This window comes from Vicugna pacos, chromosome 21 (genome assembly GCF_048564905.1).
Source record: "Vicugna pacos chromosome 21, VicPac4, whole genome shotgun sequence".
Lineage (NCBI taxonomy): Eukaryota > Metazoa > Chordata > Mammalia > Artiodactyla > Camelidae > Vicugna > Vicugna pacos.
This window is the reverse complement of record NC_133007.1, coordinates 11,856,757-11,881,933: the sequence shown is the minus strand read 5'-3', so window position 1 is coordinate 11,881,933 and position 25,177 is coordinate 11,856,757. Positions and strand designations below refer to the sequence as shown.

General features: G+C 35.3%; 1 protein-coding gene across 5 annotated transcripts in view; it reads left to right on the top strand.

Moving 5' to 3' along the window:
- The window catches only part of RABGAP1L (RAB GTPase activating protein 1 like), a 569,757-nt gene that overhangs the window by 104,067 nt on the left and 440,513 nt on the right, over positions 1-25,177 (top strand). For all 5 annotated transcript variants that reach the window (XM_031688779.2, XM_072946070.1, XM_031688780.2 and 2 more), the window contains exon 11: positions 15,685-15,826. In XM_031688779.2, coding sequence (XP_031544639.1) covers positions 15,685-15,826 — 142 coding nt within the window. The remainder of the gene's footprint in view (positions 1-15,684; positions 15,827-25,177) is intronic.

The following is a 25,177-nucleotide window of genomic DNA, read 5'->3' as shown; positions in this document are numbered from 1 at the left end:
AAGCAAGCATCAGTACAGTGAACAAATGTAAAAGCCACTTAACCATTTTCATTTTTAAAAATACTTGTCATGCTCAGTTAGGCTTCATGTACTAGATGTTTTGAAATTGCTGTGGTTTTCATTTTTCATAAAATTTTTGGAACTTGGTTTAACATAGCTTTTATTACTGTGTGGACTGTTTTCTTTCTTTCTTTTAGTTTTTGTAGCGTATTCTGATGAAGATTATATGAACAGTATTCAAAATTTTAGTCTCCTGAGTATCTTTTCACATTTTATTATGAGACTTTTTTTTTTCTTTTCTTTTGGTAGCTTAATTGTTAATGATTATCAAAAAATTCATTTGTCATTTTGAGCCAGAGGATTATCCAGAGTTACATAAGAGTGAATAAAGGAGCTGTATAGAAAGTGGTTGTCATCATTCTAGTGACAGTTAATAAGTTATTTTGCTAGAATTTTTCCTCTTTGAGAGTTGATAAAAAGGTAGCTTTCCTTCCCCCTACAAAAGTTAGCTTTCCCCTACGTATATATTTGGCAAGATAAATAAGAACCTTGAAATTTATATAAATTTCAAGAATGTATACATTAGAGTGGATTTTTATTATTAAATGTTATTTTCAGACTTTTAAAACTGCTGATGTTAAATGACTGAATGATAAGTACCATAAGATAAGAATTTCTTAGTAATTAAACGTTAAAGATACTATGTGATGCCATTTCATGTGAATTAAAAAGATTAAATTAGACTCACTTATAATGTTCAGCTCCACTAAATGTGAGACTGATTTAAATGAATATCAAATAAGAAGATGGTTTCTAACTTCAGTGGTGTAATTTAAATTCTTCAGTAGATATTGTGTTATTTTGTTTACTATTTTTATTTCTTCTTGAGTCATTTTTGGTAATTTGTATCTTTCAAGGAATCTTCAGCTTAATCAAAGATACTTAGTTTATTTCTTGAAACACTGCCTTTTTCTTTTTAATGTCTTTAGGATCTATAGAACCTGCTTTTACTTCTGATATTGGTAACATATGTTCTCTCTCTCTCTTTTTTTTAATCAGCCTAGCTAGAAGTTTATTAATTTTATTGACTTTATTTTCCCCCAAAGAAACCGATTTTGGGTTCATTGATTTCCCCTATTGTTTTTCTGTTTTATCTTCTGTTGATTCCTTTTGTTTCCTTTTTATTTTTTGCTTTGTATTTAACTTGGTTTTCTTTCTAAAGTTTCTTCATGTGAAGATTAGATCACTGAATTTTTTTCCCTTTTTCCCTAACACCTTTTCATTTTTAAGGTTATAGCTTTTCCTCTAACCACTGCTTTAACTACACCCATAAAACTTGGTTTTTGTGTGCTCATTCAATTTGAAATATTTTCCAGTTTCCCGTGTTACTTCTTCTGTGGCATAAGGGTTGTTTAGAAGTATATGGTTTGATTTCTAAACCTTTCTGATACTGATTTTTAATTTTGACCAGAGGCTATACTCTGTGTGATTTGAATCCTTTTAAGTTGTTGAGACTTACTTTATGACCCAGTATAATGTCTATTTTGGTGAATGTTCCGAGAGTACATGTAAGGAATGTGTATTCTACAGTTGTTGAGTGGAGTATTGTACTTCCTTTTTAAATTAAATTAACTGTTTAAATTTTTGGTAGGGGGAGGTAATGAGGTTTATTTATTTATTTATTTTTTGGGGAGATACTGGGAATTGAACCCAGGAACCTTGTGCATGCTAGGCATGCACTCTACCACTTGAGCTATATCGTCCCCCTGAGTGGAGCATTCTATAAATGTCAGTTATGTTAAGTTCTGTGATAAGTTTTTCCTGTGCTTGCTACTCAGTGTATTCACTGAGATCTCTCCATTCTTGTTGGAAAGAACAATAACAGTTCTTTGACTATTACTGTAAACAGTAGTAATGATAGCAACTGTTATTTAAATAGTGTACTACATGGTGTATATCCTCAGTACAACTCTTTTGAAGTATAGGTACCATTATTATATTCTCATTTCTCAGATAAGCAGTTAGTCACAGGAAGATTGTTATTAGGTGATAAAGCAGGAATTAAACCTATGCAGTTTGACCCTAAAAATTGTCCTTGTGAAATGCTTATGGGAAATGGAAAATATGCTAGCCACAACACTAAAATTAATATTTTTTTTTCCCAAAAACTTCCATGTGAGTTCTGGTCATTTTTGTTGTATTTCACTTCAACTTGTCTTTCTTTGCTTGCATCATCTTTGTCGACATCACTAATTACAGTAGGTTTACAGTGTGTGAAGAGTGTATAAAGAAAATCTAAGTTTGTAACGTTGAAGCATTGGCAGTGCACGGTTACTCCTCTGAGAAAGCAGGTTCTGAACTGTTGACGTTTAGTCATCTGTGATGCTAATCTGGGGGGATTAGCTTTATGCTTTATGTAGAGTCATTTGAAAACTGCTTGCAAAAAGATCCCTTCTCCAAAAGCCTTTCTAATACTAATGACCGCCTGATATTTTACTATTAGGTGCTGATTTAAAGCTTTTCTACCTGTTGAAATGCAAATATCACCAGGACGTAGTCTTTAATAACTTTTACCAGTCACATTGTCCTCATTGTTAATGAGTTTGATAAGACTGTTTCCTTAGGCTAGGTTGTATTAGGGGTCAAGATTAGGAAATCAAGAGGGCATTCCTGCTTGACATGAAGTGTTACTAAATTGAGGAGGTAAGGCCAAAGGCCTATATCACAGGAAGTGAAATTAGTTTGCTGAGATGGCCTGTTTTCATTTTAGAAATGGTTTTCACTGCATAGTTTGGTTTGTGACACAGTTATTGAGTGCCTATGACTCAGTAGGCACTAAGCTAGATATTGGGAATATATGAATGAGTAATGTATGTTCTCTGTCTTTAAGTGGGGAAGAACGTAGTGGTAAAAAGACTATACTGGGGATACATGCAACAGTATATGCAAAGTGTGGAAGTGGTGCTGACTTCATTGGATTGAAGTCAGATTTCTGGGTTGTTTTCCATCTTACCGCTACCTACATGTTTAACCTTAGGATAATCTTCATCTCTGAAATGGGAAATTTTTATTACACCACCTCATAGAGTTGTTAAAAGAAAACTCTGTTTACTTTACTACTATCACACCACTTGGCTTCTGACACCAGATGGGTGGGTGTTTTTCCTATACCAGTTAATTCTCCAACTCAACACCAGTTGGATGTCCTACAATTCAGTTAAGACACGAACTACCTGGAGTTAGCACAGAGCCCACGGTCAAGGGCTCAGTCCCACAAGACTGTCTCCCTTGTCCTTACTTCAGACACCAATTGCGAGTCCAGGTTGTTGCCTGTGTTTCTGACCAACCAGCTATAAATCGGAGGTTCCTACAGCTTCCTCCTCAGGTTTGATAATTTGCTAGAATGGCTCATAGAACTCAGGAAGACAGTTTACTTACTAGATTACTAGTTTATTATAAAAGGATAAAACTCAGGCACAGCCAGGTAGAAGAGATGCATAGGGCCAGGTATGGGGGATGGGGTGTGACCTTCCATGCCCTTTTCAGGCTTGCCACCCTCTCAGCAACTCCATGTTCACCAGCCCAGAATTTCTCAGAACACCTTAAGTTAGGGTTTTTTTTTTTTTTATAGATACTTCATTCTATAGGCACGATTGAGTAAATCTTTGGCTATTAGTAATTAACTGAAGTACCAGCCCCTTTCCCGTCCCTGGAGGTTGGGGGTGGGACTGAAAGTTACAACCCTCTAATCATGTGATTGATTCCCCTGGTGTCCAGCTTCCTCCCTGTCCCTCAGTGTCCTTAGGGATTTTCCATCAGTCACCTAGTTAACATTTAACTCTGGTGGTGGTTGAAAGAAGCTTGTTAGGAATAACATAAGATGCTCCTTTTACCCTTGTTGCTCTGGAATTATTTCAGAGGTGAGATGAACACCAAATAGAACAAAAGATGTTTCTTTCACCTATATTGCTATGGCTGTTTCAGGAGCCAGGATGAAGAACAAAATATGTATTTCTTATTATATTACAGTATTACAGTTGTCATGATGAATAAATAGGAATTCATGTAAGATCTTTTAGGACAGTGCTTGTTACCTGGTTAGCGCTTAATAAATGTTAGCTATTATTGCTAGTAATAATGTTAATTAATACTTACTAGTTTGTCTAGTCTGTATTCTTTTTCTGGGCAGAATCCTTGGTATTTTAAGCCTAAAAGAAATGAATAAATGAATCAATAAGTGAATAACTAACTCTGGTATAAAGGTCAGGATTTTGAAGTGTGGTAAGGCAGAGAAGGGCATTTCAGTCAGAGACAACAGTTGAGTCAGTTGATAAAAGCTCTGTTGCAACATGATATGTGCGAGATCTGTAGGAAATTAGATATTGCTGAAGCATTGGTGGGCATGGTGGGTAATTATTCTAAATAGGTAGACCATTACCATGCTTAGTACGTTATCCTTAGGTTGGGAGAATTTTAAGCTGTGAATGATACCATATTTATAATTGAGAAAGGTCACTCTGACAGCAGTGAAAAGGATATTGATACTGGAGGCAATAAATACGAAGTAAGAAGGCTATTGTGGCCAAGATAAGAAATGATCGTGGCCTGAAGAAAGGGAGGGGCAGTGGGGATGAATTTGAGAGGCATTAGGGAAGTAAAAATCAAGATTTGGTGTTTGATTTGATGCGAGGTTGAGGTAAAACAAGGAGCCTAGGGTTACTTCCAGGTAACTGGGTGGTTGTTGACCCTCTTGACTGAGAGACTTTCAGGGAGAATTGTTTGGAGGCTTATGAGGAAAGCTAGTGTAGTTTCAGATATGCTGAATTTCACATTTCCGTGGACTTCCAGGTTTAGTAAGTAGATGGATATTTGTATCCTAAACTTGGGAAATAAAAGATTTTGAAAGTGGTTGATGCTTGAGAATTGTGAATTGGAGTAGGTGAAATTATCCTGAGGCCAAGTGTGGAATGAGGAGACATTTATAAGATTGGCAGAGGAAGAAGATGAGCCAAGTGATTGTCAAGGGATAAGCACAGATCTAGGGATAAAATCCCAAGAAAATGAGTCCAGGAAAGGCAAGGGAGGAAATTGTTTCCAGCAGGAGAGAATGCCTGCAGCAGTAGGTACTGCAGGGAGGTTAGCTAGGGATCTGAGTGGTAAATATGAATCAAAGATCTTGGACTGTAAAACTTGGACAGTTTCAAAGGAGAAGTGGGGCAGAAGTCAGGCTGCAGTTGTTTGAGAGTTGAGTGGGAGACAGAATGTTATAATTCACCCCTTATAACTGGGAACAAAAGAGATGCTGAATACAAATCCAAGTCTTAGGATACACTTATTTTGTTTTATATATAAAATTAGAATATTGAGAAAATTTAACCTCTCTCTGCTTTTTCCCGAGTTTGAAAGCTAAACCCTTCTGCTAGTGGTTCTGCTGAATCAATACCCCATCAAAATATGAAGTCAAGTGCTGAAAAGCTTTTGTTGCCAACCTTTAGAGGAACGGCATAACAGATATTTTAAAAAGTGAACTAATTTATTTCTGCAGAAATGGTATAGTTAAGAAATTATGTACAAACAGGCAACTAGTAGATAAACTTCTGGAGATCTCATGGCCAGCATACTGATTATAGTCAACAGTTCAGTGGACCCCTCTGTCTGTGGGTTGTACAAGGGTGGATTCAGGTCTGTGGATCAGTCCATGGATCCCTTCCTGGTTGGTTGAGTTCATGGATGCAGAACCTGCAGATACTCTGGGCCAGTTGGACTAAACATCATTTTATATAAGAGACATGAGCATCTGTAGATTTTGGTATCAGTGGACGAGTTGTGGGTCCAATCTTTCCATGGATACCAAGGGATGACTTTACTGTATTACAAATTTTTAAGTTGCTTAAGAGACTAGATTATAATTGTTCTCACAGCAAAAAAGAAATGATGATATGTCAAGTTGAGGTGTTAGCTAATGCTGCAGTGGTAATCATATTGCAATAAATAAATGTGTCAAATCAATACATTGTATACTTTACATAGTGTTATTATGCCATTATATATCAATAAGAAAATAAGTTATGCATCACTTGATATTTCCTTAAAAATTTTTTTTTTGATTTATAGGAGGACTTCTATAATAGCTGAAAACAAAATTAGAATTTTGGAAAGTTCTGTTCCTTCAGATCTTATGTTCTTATCATGTCATTTCAAAGTGATTTTTTAAATGACAGTTTTAAAGTACCCTCAAATAGAATTCATATTGGAGATACTCATAACTTTAAACTGTAGTGACATTAGTTGTTGCTCCACTAATAAATTACTTAAGAAATAATTTGATGAAATATTATTTCTTCATTTTCTTATTACTGAAAATAAATGCTATGCATTCCGTCATCCATAAGATATTTATTGGCAGGATTCTTTGATAGGAAAGTTACTAGAATATAACCTTTATAGTAGTGTTTTTGTTTTGCTTTGTTTTATAATTTTTAAAATCATAGAATAATTTTGGATTCTGCTGGTTGTATTTAGCCTAAAGAACTATAAGATAGTGGGAATACTTAGGTGCTACCATTTACTCTCAAATTTGCTTTATATTGTTCTATAAAGTGTGTCTCACTATGACACTGTATCAAAGGAAATAAAATTGAATACACTATTGAACTGAAAATTGAAGCACTGTTTCATTCTGGGTGCTGAAATAAGAATAGGTGGTTTATTATGGAACTGTCAAAAACTTGAGGAATTATTAGTTGAATGAAAAGGATTTATTCTGAAAAGTTAGTTTTTAAATATTTGAAATTAAGCCAGAAAATACAGGGTTCTTACTTACCTATACTCTTTGGCAATGCATTTTAGAAGTAATGCGATAGTTGTTAAGCAAAGCAAGAAGGCAGGCAAAGTGACTTGGGATCCTTTCATTAAGTATTAGCATTCTTCTCCCTTGTCGTTCTTTTGTGGAGTTTAAGAACGCATTATTACCACGTAGCCTGAATGAGGAATAATCCTCTTATCTAAAGATTTATATTCTTTTGGTGTGTTGAAAATTTAGTAAATAAAAACAAAAGGCTTCTCACCTGGAGAGTAATGTGACAAGGAGAGCCACATGAGTATGATGGGGAAGTAGCAATGTAATTGACATTTAATAACAAAATTTTGCTCATTCATAGTCAGATGTACTTTCTTTAGGTCCAGATAATATTCTTGCACTTAAGACTATGGTATTAACTCTTAAAATACTACCTGTTCAAAAGTTTGAAATGAAATGACTTTCTATGAACAGAGGTAACAGCTCCCCCCCAACACACACACAATAATGGTATGCAACATTCTTAACTGTGTTGTTCCTTATAAAAATGTTTTTGACTTTGTGCTGGTGCCAAAATGTAGTAAAAATTGGTAACAGCAAAGTTATATTAGCATGAAAAAGTGGAAGCAAATGGAGATCGCTTGGAAAATGCAACACTTACTTCAGTGAACTCAGTGATCTTTTATTTCATAATTAGGCATCTATGAAAAGAATAGAGTTTCAAGAAAAATAGGAGCAGATTTAGCTGATTAGATGAAGTTATTGTGAAACAGAGTTCGTTTATCAAGGGGTCAACTGAGTCAGCAGGAGGAAAACATGTAGGGGGTGGTTTTTGAATTCTTGCTTATTTGGGGAATGTGTGATAAGCTACAAAAAACAATTTGAGGCAATTATATAAAAATGTTGTGAAGAAAGAAGTGCTTATATAATATTCATTTTAAAGATAATCTTAAGAAATGTTATTTACATTAGATAAGTTTAGAAAATCCAGAACATTTGGAGGCCAGCACAGAGTATTTTAATGCAGACTGACATTTCCTGAGACACAAAGTATATGTTGTAGAGTTGGTAAGGTTTAAATAATTTAAATAATTTCTCAGCATATATGATTATCATGATGAACAAATTTTCTGGAAAAAAAATGTGTCACTGCTTATTATGGAGATTTTTAAACTCTAATAATAATAACAAATTAAGTTGTATTTAGTTATTGGAGCATCTGTCCTAAAAAGACATAGTGAAATTTACATTTGATTGAAAAGGAATTGCCTATTCCAATACAGCTGTGTAGTGTGTATCATATATTTTGGATTTAGTACATGAAATGTTTTGAATTTGTATATGAAATAAATGTCAGGTGAAGCTTGTTCTCAGTAGGTAATAAAAAAATAAACCTATTAGAAGCCCATTTATCTGTGTAAGCCTTGGTTTCCTTATTATAAACTAAGAACGTGGGTTAATAGTATTACTGAATTTTTTTTATCTCTAAAATTCTATGACATTTGAGTTAGTGAATTGTATAAAAGATTTTTAGCACAAATAAATCCGTGACTATTGTACTCAAGTTAATTCAGAGTTAATTTTTAGCATCTGTGGTAGTGGCACAACAAGGATAATATATTTAAAATATAACCCTTAGCCCCAAAGGAACTTTGTGTCACCTCCTATTAGTAAGGAAATATGTTAAAATTACTATTTTATAAAGAAGGCTATGATAAATACTAGATGAAAATAATACACAGAATGCTGCGGGATTTAGACAAAGGAGGGACCATAGCAGAGTGACACAAAGTGATGGTTGAAAGAAGTCACTCTGAGGATATATGTGAGTCCTTTTTTTGATCACAGAAGAGATGTAATATTGTAGGGGTGGAAAAATGTTCCCTTTTTCCGGTCTAGGTTCTTTGGCTGGTCTAATCATTAAATAAGTATGACATTACTAGCAGAAAAATTTACTTATGTACATATGGGAGCCCCATAAAGGTATAGAGACTCAAAAGACAACTGATAATTGAAGCTTATATACCATTCTGAGCCAAAGAAAGGGAGGAGTCTAGGGATACAAAGGAGAGGAAGGCAGGGAGAGGAGATGTTTGGGAAACAGAGGTTGCCTTGTTATGTAGATAACTTTCTTAGATAAAAAGGTATCTGGTAATAGCTCTCTTCCTGGTACAGGCTTCCTTTCCTATGTAAATTTAGGCAGTTGAGGGAGAGGTAAAACAGCTTTCCTGAATCTGCTGAGTTTTGATTGCCTTTAGCTCATCCTTATGCTTGTTACCAAACTCAGATTTGGCTGCTCACTGCTTGAAAACCAATACTCGCTGGTTGGAAAGGAAGGGTTGCTTTATTCAGGAGACCTGGGGAGAAGGCAGACTCATGTCCAAGAACCAGCTCTGAAGATTCTGCTCAACCGTGGAAGTTTTTTAAAGTGAGAAAGGGGAAGTTAATCGCAGTTAATCATTTTGGGTTGTGATCAGAGTTGAGTTTATCTCACTGCAAGCAGACTTTCTTCTGATTGGTTGGTGGTGAGGTAACAGGGCAGTGTTACAGGAATATGGTGCTCTGCCTGAAATTACCATCTGCAGCATGGTGGGGGCTTTAGTTCTGCAGAAGAACTCAAAGATACTGTTATGTATATTCCTTGAGGAGGAACCAAGACTGCCCATTGCTGCACTGTGGTTTCTTGGCTGTTCCTCCTTTGTTTCTGCATTCCCTCCCTGCCTTGATAAGCAACTGTTTGAATCTGCCCTTTTGAACTCAGGGAAGGTCTAGGAGGCTGAATGAAGCTTATTTCCTATAAACAAGAAATGGGGGACACGGAAAGGATTTGTACCTGGGAGGGCCGCACAAGGTTCTGCTTGGTTTCATGCTAATGTGGCATATTTTGGGGTGACAAATTCTGCTCCCCCGAAATATATTTTAGCATGTAAGATAATGTCTGTAGACTATAAAGTAAGCCAAAATATTAACGATGTGATTCTGATAGTAGGTGAGAGGCTAATTGCCCATTCTGTCATTTGGTAGCTGTATCTGTGAGCTTCAGCTTCTTTATGTGTAAAATGGAGGCGAGAGTAATGCGTACTGTGTTTAGAATTGTTTGCTCATTTATGTATTAGTTAAGTCATTTAATAAACATTTAATAACTGCCTACTCCGTGACAGATTACTGTTATAGACGTTGAGGGATATAATGGTAAGCACTGCAGATCAAGTCTCTGCTTCATGGAGCTTCCATTCTAGTGTAAGGTCAATACATGGGCAGGCAGGCAGGCAAACAAAAGGCAAGACAGTGGATAGCAGCAGAGTGCTGTGATAATTGAGTGGATATGGGGTTGTCAAAGAAGGCCTCTCTAAGAAAGAGACATTTAAATGTCTGAGGTCTGAGTGATCAGAGGGAACCTACCAAGATCCAGAGAGTGACCTTTCAAGTGATGAGCTTGGGTTGTTGCCAGGATTGAATGCTTGCTATGCATATTATTATTAACATTATACTTATTTGCCCAGAAAGAGTTCTAGAATAGCACTGGAATAGGATGTGGAAGTCATCTTTGTGTCTTAATTATTCTGCATATTGTAGCACAGTTTAAACTATCTCATGCCTCAAAGTGTTATATCATGTAGCAGCACAAAACAGTAACCAGAAGTACTGTTCTAAATACTTTACCTGTTTTTTGAGTCTGCCAGGAATAGAATTTGGATTCAGAAAAGAGAAAGAATCTCATGAAACAGGCAAGGAGGGTGTTGGGGTGGGAGAAATTTCCTCTACTCTGTTAGGTTCTCCTGGCTGGTCTAAGAATTAAATTGACATGAGATAGATTAACAGGAGAAAAGTCAAACAAAAGTTTAATAAAATGCACACATGGGAAAGACACAGGAAAGTGGAGCAACTTGTCACTGTGTTCGGAGCCCTCACCTTAAATACCATCTTCCGTTAAAGACAAAAGAGAACGTTAGGGTTAGGTTTAGGGTTAGGGTTAGTGTTTTGCAACTTGAAAGAGAAAAAAAGTAACTCATATGGAGATAGAAAAGCAAAGGTTTGGTAAAGGGAAGTTTGCTGGGCCATGCCGAGACAGTGGGATACAGAGTGGTTTCTGCTCTCTAGGCCCTGCTGAGTTTCCCCCACCACACCTAGCCCATATTCTTTGCAGATATCTCTCCTGATAGCTGGAACAGGCCCTCTATCTAAGTTCTTTTAGGCAGTTAGGGGGAAGGTAACAACTTTTTCCTGAGTCTTTTACAACAACTTTTTCCAGAATTTATTAAAAAATTCTGTATTTGAAACTCAGTTGCTAGATACAGTATTTAGGTCTACATAAGATGATAGTATTAACGAAAATTATGCTTGTAGAGGAAAATGAAATATTTTACTATTATTGAAAACCTTCTACAACAGCAGGATTGAGTAGCAGTGACTGAAACAATATGGCTTGTAAATCTTAAGATATTTTCTATCTAGTTCTTTATAGGAAAAGTTTGTCAACTGCTGATAAAGAATTATATTGCTTGGGAATATGGTCTGTTTTCTTTCTTTCTTTTCAATCTATGTGCCTTTTCTTTCCTTTTCTTGCTTTATTGCACTAGCTAGGATTCTCATGCAGTTTTGCCTAAGAGTGGTGACAATGTACTTCCTTGCTTTGTTCTCTCAGGAGGAAGGCATTTAGTTTTTTACTGTTAAGTATGATGTTAATTGTTGGTTTGTCGTAGATATCCTTTATCCAGTTAAGAAAACTACCTTGTATTCCTAGTTTACTGAAAGTTTTTAACATGAATGAGTGGGTGCTGCACTTTCTTAAAATTCTTTCCGGTATTACTTGATATGATCCTGTAGTCTTTCTTCTTTAGTCTATGAATATGGTGGGTTACATTGATTTTTCCAGTATTGAACCATATTTTGCATTCCCTGGATAATCCCCACTGGTCGTAATATTTTATTTTTTATGTGTTTTGCTGGACTTGATTTGCGATTATTTGAGGGTTTTTGTCTTTGTGAGGGATATTGGTTTGTGGCTTTGTTTTCTTGTAATGTCTTCTTTACTTTGATATTGGAGGAATGGAGGCCTTCTGCAGTGAGTTGGGAATTAGTCTTTTTCTTATATTTTCTTGAAAATACTTTTTTTTTTTTTTTTTAGCATTGGTGTCATTTTCTTCTTTAAGTGTTAAGTAGAATTTGTCATTGAAACCGTGTGGGCCTGGAGTTTTCACTTTCAGAAAGATTTTAACTACAGATTCAATTTGTTTAGTAGAGATAGCATTTTTCAGGTTATCTATTTCTTCTTGGGTAAGTGTGGTTATTTTGTGGCTTTCAAGGTATTGGTTCATTTTATCTAAGGTGCCCAGTTAATGTGCATAGTGCTGTTTGCAGTATTATCCTTTTGGTGTCATGGGTTCTGTAGTGATAGCCACTTTTTTGTTCCTGGTGTTGGTAATTTGTATCTTCTTTCCTTTTTGCTTTATGAATTTAGCTAGAGATTTACCAATTTATTTTTCTTTCTAAAGAACTACGTTTTGGTTTTATTGATTTTTAATTTTTTGGGCTCCCAATTTTATTGATTTGTGCTGTTACCGTTATTTTCTCACTTCTGCATGCTTTAGATTATTTTGCACTTCTTTTCCTAGTTTCTTAAGGTGGAAACTTAGGTTATTGATTTTGGGATGCCTCTTTTGAAATATATATAAGCATTTATATATATATAGTGTGTGTGTATATATATAATATATATATATATTATATATATATTGTATCTCCCTATGCACACTGTTTAGATGTTTCCCACTAATATTGATTTGTTGTATTTTCATTTTTGTTCAGTTCAAAATATTTTCTAATTGGAGCCTTTTTCTTTGACTTAGATCCATGGATTATTTAGAGGGAGTGTTGTTTTATTCCCAAGTATTTGGGGATTTTTCAGATATATTTCTGTTGTTGATTTCCAATTTAATTGTATTATGTTCAGTAAACATTTTTTAATTTCGGTTTTAAAAATTTTCTTTAAGTTTCTTTTATAACCCAGGAGATGATTTGTTTTAGTGAATGTTTACGTGCTTTTGAAAAGACTGTGTATTCTGCTGTTATTGGGTAAAGTGGTGTATAAACATCAGATCCTGTTGTTGGTGATGCTCAGTTCTTCTGTAACGTTGTGTTGTATGTCTTTTCATTACTGTGAGAGGAATGTTGAAGTCACCTGTTACAAATGTGGGTATGTCTATCTCCTTTCATTTTTTTTTTTACATTTTTTATTGATTCATAATCATTTTACAGTGTTGTGTCATATCTCCTTTCATTTTTATGAAATTTTGCTTTGTACATTTGAGAGCCTGTTGCTAGGTGCATACACTTATAAGATTCTCAAGTGTTCTTGTTGAATTGCTTGTTTTAACACAGTGCAATGTCTTTTATGCCTAGTGATTTTTTTTTCTTGCTTGGTAGTCTACTTTGTCTTATATTAATATAGTCTCTTCAGCTTTCTTTTGATTATTGTTGTCATGGTGTATCTTCTAACCTCATTTTACTTTCAGCTTGACTATACCACTGTATTTATAGTGAGTTTTTTTGTAGATAGCATATAGTTGTGTCTTGTTTTTAATGTAAGTTCAGAATTCTCTTTTAATTGTTATATTTGGTGATTTGTAATTCACATATATATTGATATGTTAAAATTTAAGTTTATCATTTTAGTATTTGTTTTCTACTTATTTGTTATCTTACGTTTCTTTTTTTCTCCTTTGCTGCCATCTTTTGGATTATTTGAACATTTAGTTAGTATTTTATTTTTATTATATTTCTTTTTGTGATTATTTTAGTGGTTGTTCTAGGGATTTGTTTTTCCTTGTTTCTTGAATATAGTAGAAATGCAATAAATACTTGGTTGATTTAAACATAACCACTTAACTTACCATGGCTGTCTTTTTTTTTCTGTTTTTAATGCAGTGGACAATTTTATTATTTTCTAAATAATTTGAAAGTGAACCTGAAATTTGATTTATGGCTCAGAAGTAATTCTTGAAAAGAGTGAATAACTAAAATAGTTATATTTTCATAACTTAGATGGATTACAGTACAGGTAGATATTAGAGATAATATTTATATTTATACTTGTATTATTCTGTGTTCTTTAGTGCCTACCATGGTGTTGTAATAATAATAGTGATAATAAAAATATAGTAGTAATAATAATAAATTTATTCCAGGTACTTTGGTATATGTTCAAAGCATTATTATATTTAATCATCTTAATAATGTTGGAGATGGTTTATTTCCATTTTATTCATGTGGATACTGTGATTCAGCAGAGTTAAATATTTTGTCCAAGACCACACTCTTATTCGTAGTGAAGTTAAGTTCAGACTCAGGTCTATTTGACTTCAGAATTCATGTTTTACCATTAGTCTAGTCATTCATTCCACTGATATTTGTCAAGTACGTACTATGTGTCAGGTACTATATTATTTCTGATTGAAAATCAACATAATCCTTGTCTGTATGATGCTTACTCTCTTGTGGAAGAGATGGCCATTATACAAGTAAACATAATAATATAAAAATATAATGTGTGGTTACATTGTAGTAAGTACAGTGATGGGGAAGGACAAGGCATGATGAGAATCAAAACCATGGGGACTTGGTTTAGATTCTTTGTAGAAGTGACATTAGAGGTAAGGATCCAGGATTCATGGGAATAGCAGAGAGTAGGAGAAAAAGCTGTATTGGCAGGAGGAAAAGGATGTCCCAAGGCCTTAAGTTGAACGTTTCCAGAGCAGAAATAAGGCCAGAGTGGCTGGAATGTAGTAACAAATGTTCTTTGTGAGATGAGGCTAGACACAGGCAGGGTCGGATTTATCTAGGGCTTTTGTAGGCTATGCTACATTGGTTAATTGGCAGTTGCCTTAATTTTTCCTTCTTAATGATTTAGAATGTAAACCATTTATAAGGTGAAAACTGTCTACTTGTATAAATTAGTTGATTACTATAGCTGGTCTCTCTTTACCTCAGGGTGAGGTAGTCAGTCCTTAGAATCTAGCATCACTTTCTTATCTGTCTGCCCTAAAATCTGTGGTGCCTCAGGTTTTTCTTTCCTTTTTTTTTTTTAACACCTTTATTATGGTATGGTTCCTGTACAATAAACTACGCATATTTCAGATGTACAATTTGATGAATTTTGATAGATGTAGACACCCATGAAACCACCATCACAATCAAGACAGTTAACATTTCTATCACTCCCCAAGAGGTGCAATTTTTGAATTCCCAGTGTGTCCCTTCCCACCCCCTTTACCCCCTGGTAACCATGAGTTTGTTCTCTGTGTCTGTGAATCTGTTTCTGTTTTGTAGATAAGTTCATTTGTGTCTTCTTTTTTTTTGGGATTTCACATATAAGCGATAGCATATGGCATTTTTCTTTTTCTGGTTAGAATGATGATCTCTAGGTCCATCCATGTTGCTGCAAATGGCATTATTTTTTTACGGCTGAGTAGTATTCCCCCCCTCCACACCACATCTTCTTTATCCAGTCATCTGTTGATGGACATTTGGGTTGTTTCCATGTCTTTGCTATGGTAAATAATGCTGCTGTGAACATGGGGGTACATGTGTCTTTTGAGTTATATTTTTCTCCAGATATATGCCAAGGAAGATTTTTCTGATAAAAGAAATTGAATGCTTTCAAAATGGTTAGTAGGTTTCATTGTATTAGTTAAAATAATGCTACATTTAGAATATCATGTGGAGAACAACATACTTTAAAATTTTTTCTCAACTTCAGAAATGCTGTAGATCAAACATGATGTGCTGCTCTTCATTTCAGCTCTTTTTAATGACCATTGAAATACTATCTTTTAGTGCTCCTTTCAGATTTCTAATGTTGAAACACGTGTTTATGTCTTTCTCAGTCTGAGAGAAAAGGCCATACCAGTGCTGGAGATGCAATATACGAAGTGGTGAGTCTACAGCGAGAGTCTGAGAAGGAGGAACCAGTCACACCTACTAGTGCAGGGGGTCCACTGTCACCACAGGAGGATGAAGCAGAAGAGGGTGAGAAGTGAAATGTGCTCAGTTCCCTCCCTTTATATAGCTGCTGTACTTATAATCCTCAAAGACGGATGGATGTGTGTGTGTGACTGTGTGCCTGTGTGGTGGGTTTGGGGAGGAGTGGTGACTGTTCCTAGTCTCTGATACTCTTAGACTAGTTTCTACTAGATGCAGAAGAGAACTTGGTCCATTTGGTTTCCTTGGTTGCATAGTCCTCAGTGTCACTTATGCAACGATTTAAATTTGACAGCCTAACTTTGCTGTCTTGCTTCCTATTTTAAGTATTTGTGAAGTGTTCAATAAGAAGTTTCAGGTTCTCTGAGATGTTTTTAGTGGTATGTCATGTCCTACTCCTCATTTGACATTGTTCAGTTCTGACTTGTCTTTTTGTTGTTGCCTTATCAACTCACTTGTTTTGAAAGAGCTGGTATCTGCTCTGTTTACTACATGAATGCTGCTGAGAGATGCTAACCAACCTCATGAGAGTCATGCTTCATTTGGCTCTGTGCTCAGTACTTTTTATAGAAACGAGAGCTAAATGTTGAATCTTTACTTTAAACCCTTGTATTATCTGCTTAGAGGATAGGGTTTATTAAAAGAAAGTTTCTGAATTTGTATTATTTTTGAAAAAAGTATTTTAGAATTCTCAGTCTTTCTCTCTATGAAACCATTCCTTTCTTGGATTGCCAGAAAAATAATAGTATTTTTAGTTAATATTTGTTGGGTGCTTATTATGCTAGACATTATTCTAAGTGTTTCATTAAAAAAACTTTATGGTGGGGAAGGTATAGCTTAGTGGTAGAGCACGCTCTTAGCATGCATGAGTTCCTGAGATTCAATCCCCAGTCCCACCATTAAATAAACTAAAAAATGATAATAATGAATAAATAATCCTAATTACCTCCCCCTCAAAAAAACAAAAAACAAAACCAAAAAAAATCCTTATGAAGGTATAATTTACATATGATAGAATGTACACATTTTACGTGTATGGTTCATTGAATTTTGACAAATGGATACATCTGTATAACCACCGCCAGAGTCATAATATGAAACATTTCCACTACCCCCACCAAATTCCCCTCATGCCCCTTTACACTGCCCTCACCTGTGGTCTCTGGCAACTACTGATCTGTGTTCTGTCACCATAGTTGCCTTTTCTACAATTTTATGTAAAACAGATCATATAGCACAGTCTTTTGTATATAGCATCTTTCACATAGCACAATACTTTAGAGATACATATATGTGTATAACTTTTATATATATTGTGTCAATAGTTGGTTCCTTTTTATTGTGAGTAGTAAACTTTTATAAAGATATGCCATGATTTGTTAGTCTGTCTAGTCACCAGTAATTGGACCTTTGCACTGTTTCTAGCTATTGGCTATTAGGAATAGAGCTGCTATGAATATTTGAGTACAACAAGTCTTTGGTGAATATATGCTTTCATTTCTCTTGGGTAAACACGTAGGAGTGGAATGGCTGGGTCTTAGTGTAAGTGTATGTTTATAACATTATAAGAAACCAGTAACCTGTTTTTTAAAGTAGCTGTACCACTTTCCTTCCTTATCAGCAACAGAGGGGTCAGCTGCTTCATGTCCTTCTAAACATTTGGCGTTATCAGTTTTTCAGATTTTAGCCATTTTTGTTGGTGTATAATAGTATTTTGTGATACTCATTTGAATTTCCCTAATGACTAATGATGTTGTGCATCTTTTCATATGACATTTGCTGTCTGTATATTTCTTGGTCAAGAGTCTATTCAAATCTGTTGCCCATTTAAAAATTGAGTTGTCTTCTTACTGATTTTTAAGATTTCTTTGTATATAGATAAAGGTCCTTTATCAGATAATGTTTTGCAAATATTTTCTCCTACTCTGTCATTTGCCTTTTCATTTTTTACACGCCTTTTGAAGAGCAAAAGTTTAAATTTTATGAAGTCCAATTTGTCATTTTTTTTTCTTAATGAATTTGTGATCCATTTAAAGTTTCACACATGGTTGGAGGTGTAGGTCAGAGGTTTTTCTGTGTCTGTGTGTGTCTTGAAAAACACTTACTATCTCCCGGTTCCCGTGGATCAGGAATTGGAGAGTGGCTTGTCTGGGCAATTCTGGCCAAAAGTTTCTTAGGAAGAGTCAGATATTTCCTGAGGGGATGTAGTCATCTGAAGACTTCATTGGGTGGTTCTGAAAGCTTTGAGAAGCTTCCAAGGGGCTGATTCATATAGCTGCCAAAATGATGCTGGTGGTTGGCAAAAGACTTCACTTCCTCTCCACGTAGTGCTGCTTGGGTGCCCTGATGATATAATGGCTAACTTTCACCAGCAAACTAACGTAGAAGTTACAGTACCTTTTCTGTCCTAACCTTGGAGTTACACAACATCGGTTCCTTAATATTCTGTTGATCATAGAGTTCAGCCCTTACTTCCATTGTGTGACTCCACTATATTTTTTAAAAGACTTCCAGCAACATTGTTGTGGTCATTTCTATCCCAGTCAACATAAAGAGGAGAAGACCAGAGATCACATGCAGGGGAATTTTGAGTCAGACCTAGAAGCTGTGCACATCCTTTTCTGCTAGACAAGAACCATAGGGGTGGTTGGGGGATGTAATTGAGCTGTGTGCTCAGGGTGAAGAATAAGCAGGTGAGGCGAGTATCTACCAGAAAGTTGCTTGAATACAAGATTTCAGGAAATGCCTTGTAAAAATGACATTTCTTTAGAAATGAAAAATATATGGAACTAGAATTTGAAGAGAAGAATAATTATAGAATGACCAGCTCTACTCAGTAAAAATACATTATACAATTTAGTATCACATAATTATGCCTTTTATTCTAACAGTAAATAAAAATTCCTCACTTCTATCCACTAACTTAAAAGAAGGATAACTAACTTACATGGATTAAACATCTACTTTGTGGCATGTAATGTATTAGATATTTAATAGACCTGGCTTCATATTTTACTCACATTAGCCATGAGAAATAACTGTTATCATCCTTACATTATATATGAGGAAATAGACTCACAAATTTAAGTAAATTATTTCAGGTCATAGGGCTGATAAGTATGATATTACAGAATTCAAATTTATGGTAGTCTTATCTTAAAGCCCATGAATTTTCATGATGCGCAAAATCAAGGTACAGGCATACCTTGGAGGTATTGTAGGTTCTGTTCCAGATCACTGCAGTAAAGGGGATATCATACTAAAGCAAGTCACCAGAATTTTTTGGTTTTCCAGTGCATATAAATGTTATGTTTACACTTCACTGCAGTCTATTTGGTATGCAATAGCTTTGTGTCTAAAAATAAGTACATAGCTTAATTAAAAAATACTCTGTTGCTAAAAAATGCTAACCATCATCTGAGCCTTCAGTGAATCATAATCTTTTTGCAATAGTAACATCAAAGATCACTGACTACAGATCACCATAACAAATGAAATAATAATGAAAAAGTCTGAAGTTTTGTGAGCCTTACCAAAATATGCCACAGAGACTTGAAGCAAACAAATGCTGTTGGGAAAATGGCACCAACAGACTTGCTTGACCCAGAGTTACTACAAAGCTTCCGTTTGTAAAGTATCTGGGAAGTTCAGTAAAGTGAAGTGCAATAAAATGAGGTATGCCTGTATTCTTCCTTAAACCAATGAATTGATATTAGCAACACTCCTAGTTGCTTAGAAGGTAGTATTTTTAGTATTCCCTTAAGAGACAAGATATTACAGATCTTATATTTTCTAGATCATATTCTAGATCTATCCAAAATCACAGACTTTGGATAGAAGGACATAAGGCAATATCATCTGAAAAATATAACAAAAGACCCTGTCTTCCAAACAGCACTGTTTAATGTGAAAGCATTTTGAAGAGTGATTTCAAACATGCAGATAAACTGGTGCATTAGAAAAAAAACTTTAGATATAGAATATTTCAAGTATGTCAGCTAGAAGCCACACATACTTCTTTAAAGGACAGGTTGTAGAAAAATCTATTGGAAGCCAAAATATTCTCTTCAAAAGAAGTCTTTCAGACACACAATTACACCTTTAGTTTATTTCCCTTGCATTCTGTCTGACATGTTACTCAATGCCAGTTCTCAATTTCCAGACTCAAGTCTTAGAAATGTATTTTTTTGACCCAGTGAAAATTACTCTAGGGTTGATGAGATTTGAAAGTTCTGCAAAGGTGCACTTTAAGGGAAGAACCACTTGTGGAAAGTAAATTACTAGAAAACTGATACATTTGAAAGTAAACAGCAAACCCAGTGATCCCAGTTTTGACTTGTTCTCAATCAGCAAAATATTCAGCAACAGTCACTGCTAGGATCTTAAAATCATGTAGGGAGTATTGGATAGACCATCATTTTTCAGTCTTAGTAGAGAGATAAATTGGGTTCAAGCTTCATTTTTTGATGTAGGCATTTTGACAGTTCTTTTGACACAGTTGTGTCAAAATGGCTATTTCAGAATATAAGGAATGAGGAGCAGAAAAGAGACTTGAGAATATTCTGGAGATAAAATCAGTGAGACATACAACTTAATTGGATGTCATGGAGAGCAGTAGAGACGGGAGAGAAAGAATCATAGATTTTCTTTAGATTTCTACTTTAGGTAACTGGATGATCTTGATGCCAACAAATGAGATACAAAACACTGGAGGAAAGAGTTGATTTGGGGGTGGGGGTATGAGTCATTCAGTTTTAGACATTGATGAATTTGAACTAACTGTGGAACATTAAAGTGGAACTATTTTTCAGTTGTTAGAAATAGTCTCAAATTGTGAGAGAGAAAGATTTGAGAGTCACCAGCATGAAGCAACGATAATGGTTGAAATTTCCTTGGGAGAAAATGTGGGAGGGGGTGGGTTAAAGTTTAGGGGATCACTAACACTTAAGGGATAGGAAGAGAAAGCCCAGCTAAAGGATCTGCAGAAAAATAATCAGAACAATATGAGGAGACCTGAGACAATGTAGTAATAGACTAAGGAGTGGAGATTTGAACAGAGGGAGTGATGTGCGGTGTTGACAAATGGAACAGGGAGGTTCAGTATAAGGACCAAATATTGTCACTTGGATTTGGTAACTTTGAGAGATTATGAACCTCTCTATGAGGGTAATTTTAATAAAGATGGGGTAAATGCCTCATTGTAGTGGATTGAGGGTTGACTAGAGGTGAGAAAGGGGAGAAGTTTGGTATTCAAACTATTCTTTCAAGGAAATTGATGAGAAGAAAAGAAAAGATACTGGACTGAAAACTTTGGATTGCACCTGGCCAGCAAAGGGCATTTTAAGGATGTAGGAGATTTGAACTCATCTGTAGCTGGAAAGAGAGAGCTAAAAATAGAGTTACCCACCCAACACTAAACCATACAGTTCCCTGAGGTGCTTCTGTGTCTTTGTAAATGCTGTTTACTCTGCTTAGAGGCTTTTTCTGCTTAAATCCACGTGAGTAAGCTCTTCAACAAAGGCATGTTAACAGCCAAAAGAAAATAGTGATTTTAGCATACTGGGAGCTTCTATACTTAGAAATGTTTAAAAATATTTTCCATGACTTTTTTTTTAGTAGGTTGCTCAGGCAAATTATATTTAAATGTATTTGATGCAGAATGGCTTGATTGAGGAGCTTGGCAAATCTATTTATCAAAAAAGCAATGATAAAAGTTAATAAAATTGTCAAAAAACCAGCCAGTTAAGGATTTGAGAAAGTGACCAAATTATATACAAAACTGAGAAGCATTAATTTAAGCAAAACTACTGAACCTTGGGTGAGAACAGTCTGTGGTTTTTCACCCTTCATGCTGCTCCGCATTCTCCTCATTCCCACTGGCTTATTGTGGTGATTTTGCTAGGGTAGGGCAAGCTGTGAAAATTAGTAACTTTGCTTTCATTGCCTGAGGGGTCTCACTTGATTTAGAGCAACCATAGAAAGCCCCCATATTTCTGGATGTTGTTGGAAACAATAATGATTTTTGTGGCAAAAGAATGGGAAGGCCAATGTTGCCAGTAGCATGGGGTTGTAATTCTTTTTGGGAAAAGCCACGGATTGGCCAAATTGTAATGAGATGTGAGGAATGAGTAGGTCTTCATAAGGTTCGTCCTATCACTGTTGGTCTGGAAGGCTGAGTACATGTGCAAGGCTGTGCACATGCTCAGGAGACAGAAGAGAGGGCCCCAACTAGTCACAGATCCATGTGGACGTGAGACCATGCATGTGTATGATGGGGGCATGTTTTCAGAATTTTGTCTCCTAAATGGATTTGCTTTTCTCTCTTCTGTTCTGTGGAGAGAATCTGTATTCCAGGTGGAGTAAGCGGCTGAAGGCTGATTCTCCCACAACCAGGCCTTGAGTCTTACCTTGTTGGTAAAGGGCAACTCGTGGGCTCCAAATCTCAGAATCCAGAATCTGACCTCTCTCTGGCCCAGTCATTTCTTGTACTGGATTATTGTAACACCTCCTAACTGATCTCCTGCCTTCCACCCTTGTCCCCACCCCGCTGGACTGTATTCCACACATCAGCTGTAGTCATCTTTTTGAAATTTGTCAGATCACATTACTTCTCTTCTAAAAATTCTCCATTGGCTTTTCATTTCATTCAGCCAGAGAGGCCTTTACCATGGTTTAGAAGGCCATACGTGATTTTGCTCTCTGATTTTAACTTTGCTGACCTCATTTCCTGTCATTCTGTGCCCCACAGATTTCCACACTTGTCCTCTTGCTATTCTTTAGACACACCAGGAGTACTCTGCCTCTGGGCTGTTTTGGCTGGAACTCCTTTTTACCTAGATAATGCCACATGGTTCTCTCCCTCCCCTCTTTCTAATCTTTTTTCAGATACTACCTTCTCAATGAGATTTTTGCACACTCAGTAAGCAGATAATAATAAATGGATGAACAAATAATAAATAATAATTGTATTTATAATAAAATTATAATAATAAATAAATAAATAATTTTCCTTTTTCAGTGCCTCAAAATGATTTTTATATTAAGAAAGACCTGTGGGTGGGGAAGGGTATAGCTCAAGTGATAGAGTGCATACGTAGCTTGCATGAGGTCCTGGATTCAATCCCCAGTACCTCCACTAAAATTAAATAGATAAAATAAATTCCTTCCTCCCCCCCCAAAAAAATTTTAAAAAAAACTTGAAAGAGAAAAACAGATAATATTTCTGAAATTGTACTTGAAAATATGAAAAACATGAAGATTTCAATTTCTCATTCTTATGTATATGGTCTGAATAAGAGTAAGGCATCAGATTTTTGCTTTTCCCTAAATTTCTTTCGCTTCTGTTCTTAACAGTTTTTCACTGTTTGAGATGTCACCTTGTCTTTTGAAAATCTATTAGCCATTACCTATATTAAAAAAGCTACAAAAATCTTTTCTTTTATAGATCAGACGTTTCATACATTTTCAATACACTGTATTATTAGGTCTGTAATTGACATTTCTGTCAACGCAAATATCAAAAGTTAGAGCTGGAGGTGGCATAGAAATGTTTTCCTGCTGGGGGAACTGGAGTATTCTTTTATTTAATTATTTTCAGCAATTTGCCTGTCAAAGCAGAAGTGGAAGTTCAAGTCACTCTAAATTGTCTTACCTTAGCCTGTAATTTAACTAAAAAGGGATGCAGATTTAAAAGGACTAAAATTGCTCTTAATTTCCTGGGAAAGATCTAAAGTAAAATGAATTAAGGTGTCTTTGCATATTTTTCAAATGCTGTTCAAAAATGAAGTGTGTTAAAGGGTATTAATTTGAATGCAAGGAATCTTAGCAGAAAGTTTAAGTCCATCGCTGTGACATTATAGGGATTATTTTTGAATTACCTTGTCACCTTTGTATACTCCCACATGCTCTGAATTGCCCCTGCTTTTGAAACTTGAGGTGTACTTGGTATTGCTTCATTTGAACTTCAGACTGGTTTTATGTTTGTTGACCTCAGACTTGTGTTTAGTTACTTGTGACATAGATAGTGAGTTACAGGAAGATAACTGATGGCAAATACTGTGTGATTTCTTTTAAAACACATGTTCAAGTATTTGTAAAAGATGAGATTTACAGTAATTTAAGCAAACTTCACACTTGGTTATGCTTTTTATGTTTAGTATAATCTGCATTTTTGTTTTTGTATTTGGATTTGCTAAATGCTGTCTAAAAAAGTTTCCTCTTGATCTGAGTGACTGTTAGCTGTCTAATACTAGTTCCAACCCATAACTAGAGAGCAAAGTAGTCTAAAACTCAGCTAGAGGTTTATTTCCTTTTAATTTCTTAACTCATAGTCTGATTAGAGAAAAGACAGTCACAAACAGCTTTTACTATGGAAATCAGTTTGCAAATGAAATTTCTTTGTATTTAAATGAAGACAGAGAATATAAAAAGGAAATGAATTTTTAAAAAGAAATATAATGATCATATTGCAGTTATGTGTGACAAGTGCTGATTAAAGAAGTGCTTCTCAAAATGTGCACATGCATTACCTGGAGATCTTGTTAAAATGAAGCCTTATTAAAAAAACAAAAAATAAAATTTCTACCAGATGCCATTGCTTTTGGTTACATCACACTTTGAGTAGCAAGGATTTAAATTGCCTACTGATATTAATTCATTTAATTCTCATATAAATACTATTATTATATCCCTTTTACAGATGAGGAAATATGTTCCAATAAAATAATTTTGGCATGCTAGATACTGTTTTATTTTCCAACTAGATACTTCCTATATTAATAAAATTGGGATGTGTGCATATATGAGAGAGAGAGTGAGAGGGAAGAAAGGACTTATAATATTGTTTCATTCTTGCATTTGTACATTATCTGTTTCAACAAATTAAAATGATTAAAAAAAATTGGATAAGGGAAGGTGTTTGAGAGGAAGCAGAGGGGGAGAGTGTATTAATTAGTTTTCTATTACTCTATAACAAGTTACAAAAAATTTTAGCATCTTTATACACATTTATTATCTCATAATTTCAATGGATTAATAATGAACGTGGGCATGGTTTAGCTGGATCCTCTCTTCATGGCCTCATGAAGCCGCAGTTTTGGTTGGGGTTTTGTTCTCGTCTAAGCCTTGGAGTTCTCGTCAAAACTCACAGAATTCATTCCCTTGCAGTTGTAGCACTTACCGGGGCTTGCTTCAAGGCCAGCAGGAGAATTTCTCTAATGGAAGACCCAAGCGCTCTTTAAGGGTTTGCCTGGTTAAGCCAGGCCCATCTGGGATGGCCTGCCTTTGATTAACTTGAGGCCAGACTGGTTAGGGACTTTATATCAGCAGAATCCCATCACCTTTGCCGTGTAATACATGATCACAGCAGTGTCATTCACCGTGTTCGCGCCTCACCCACAC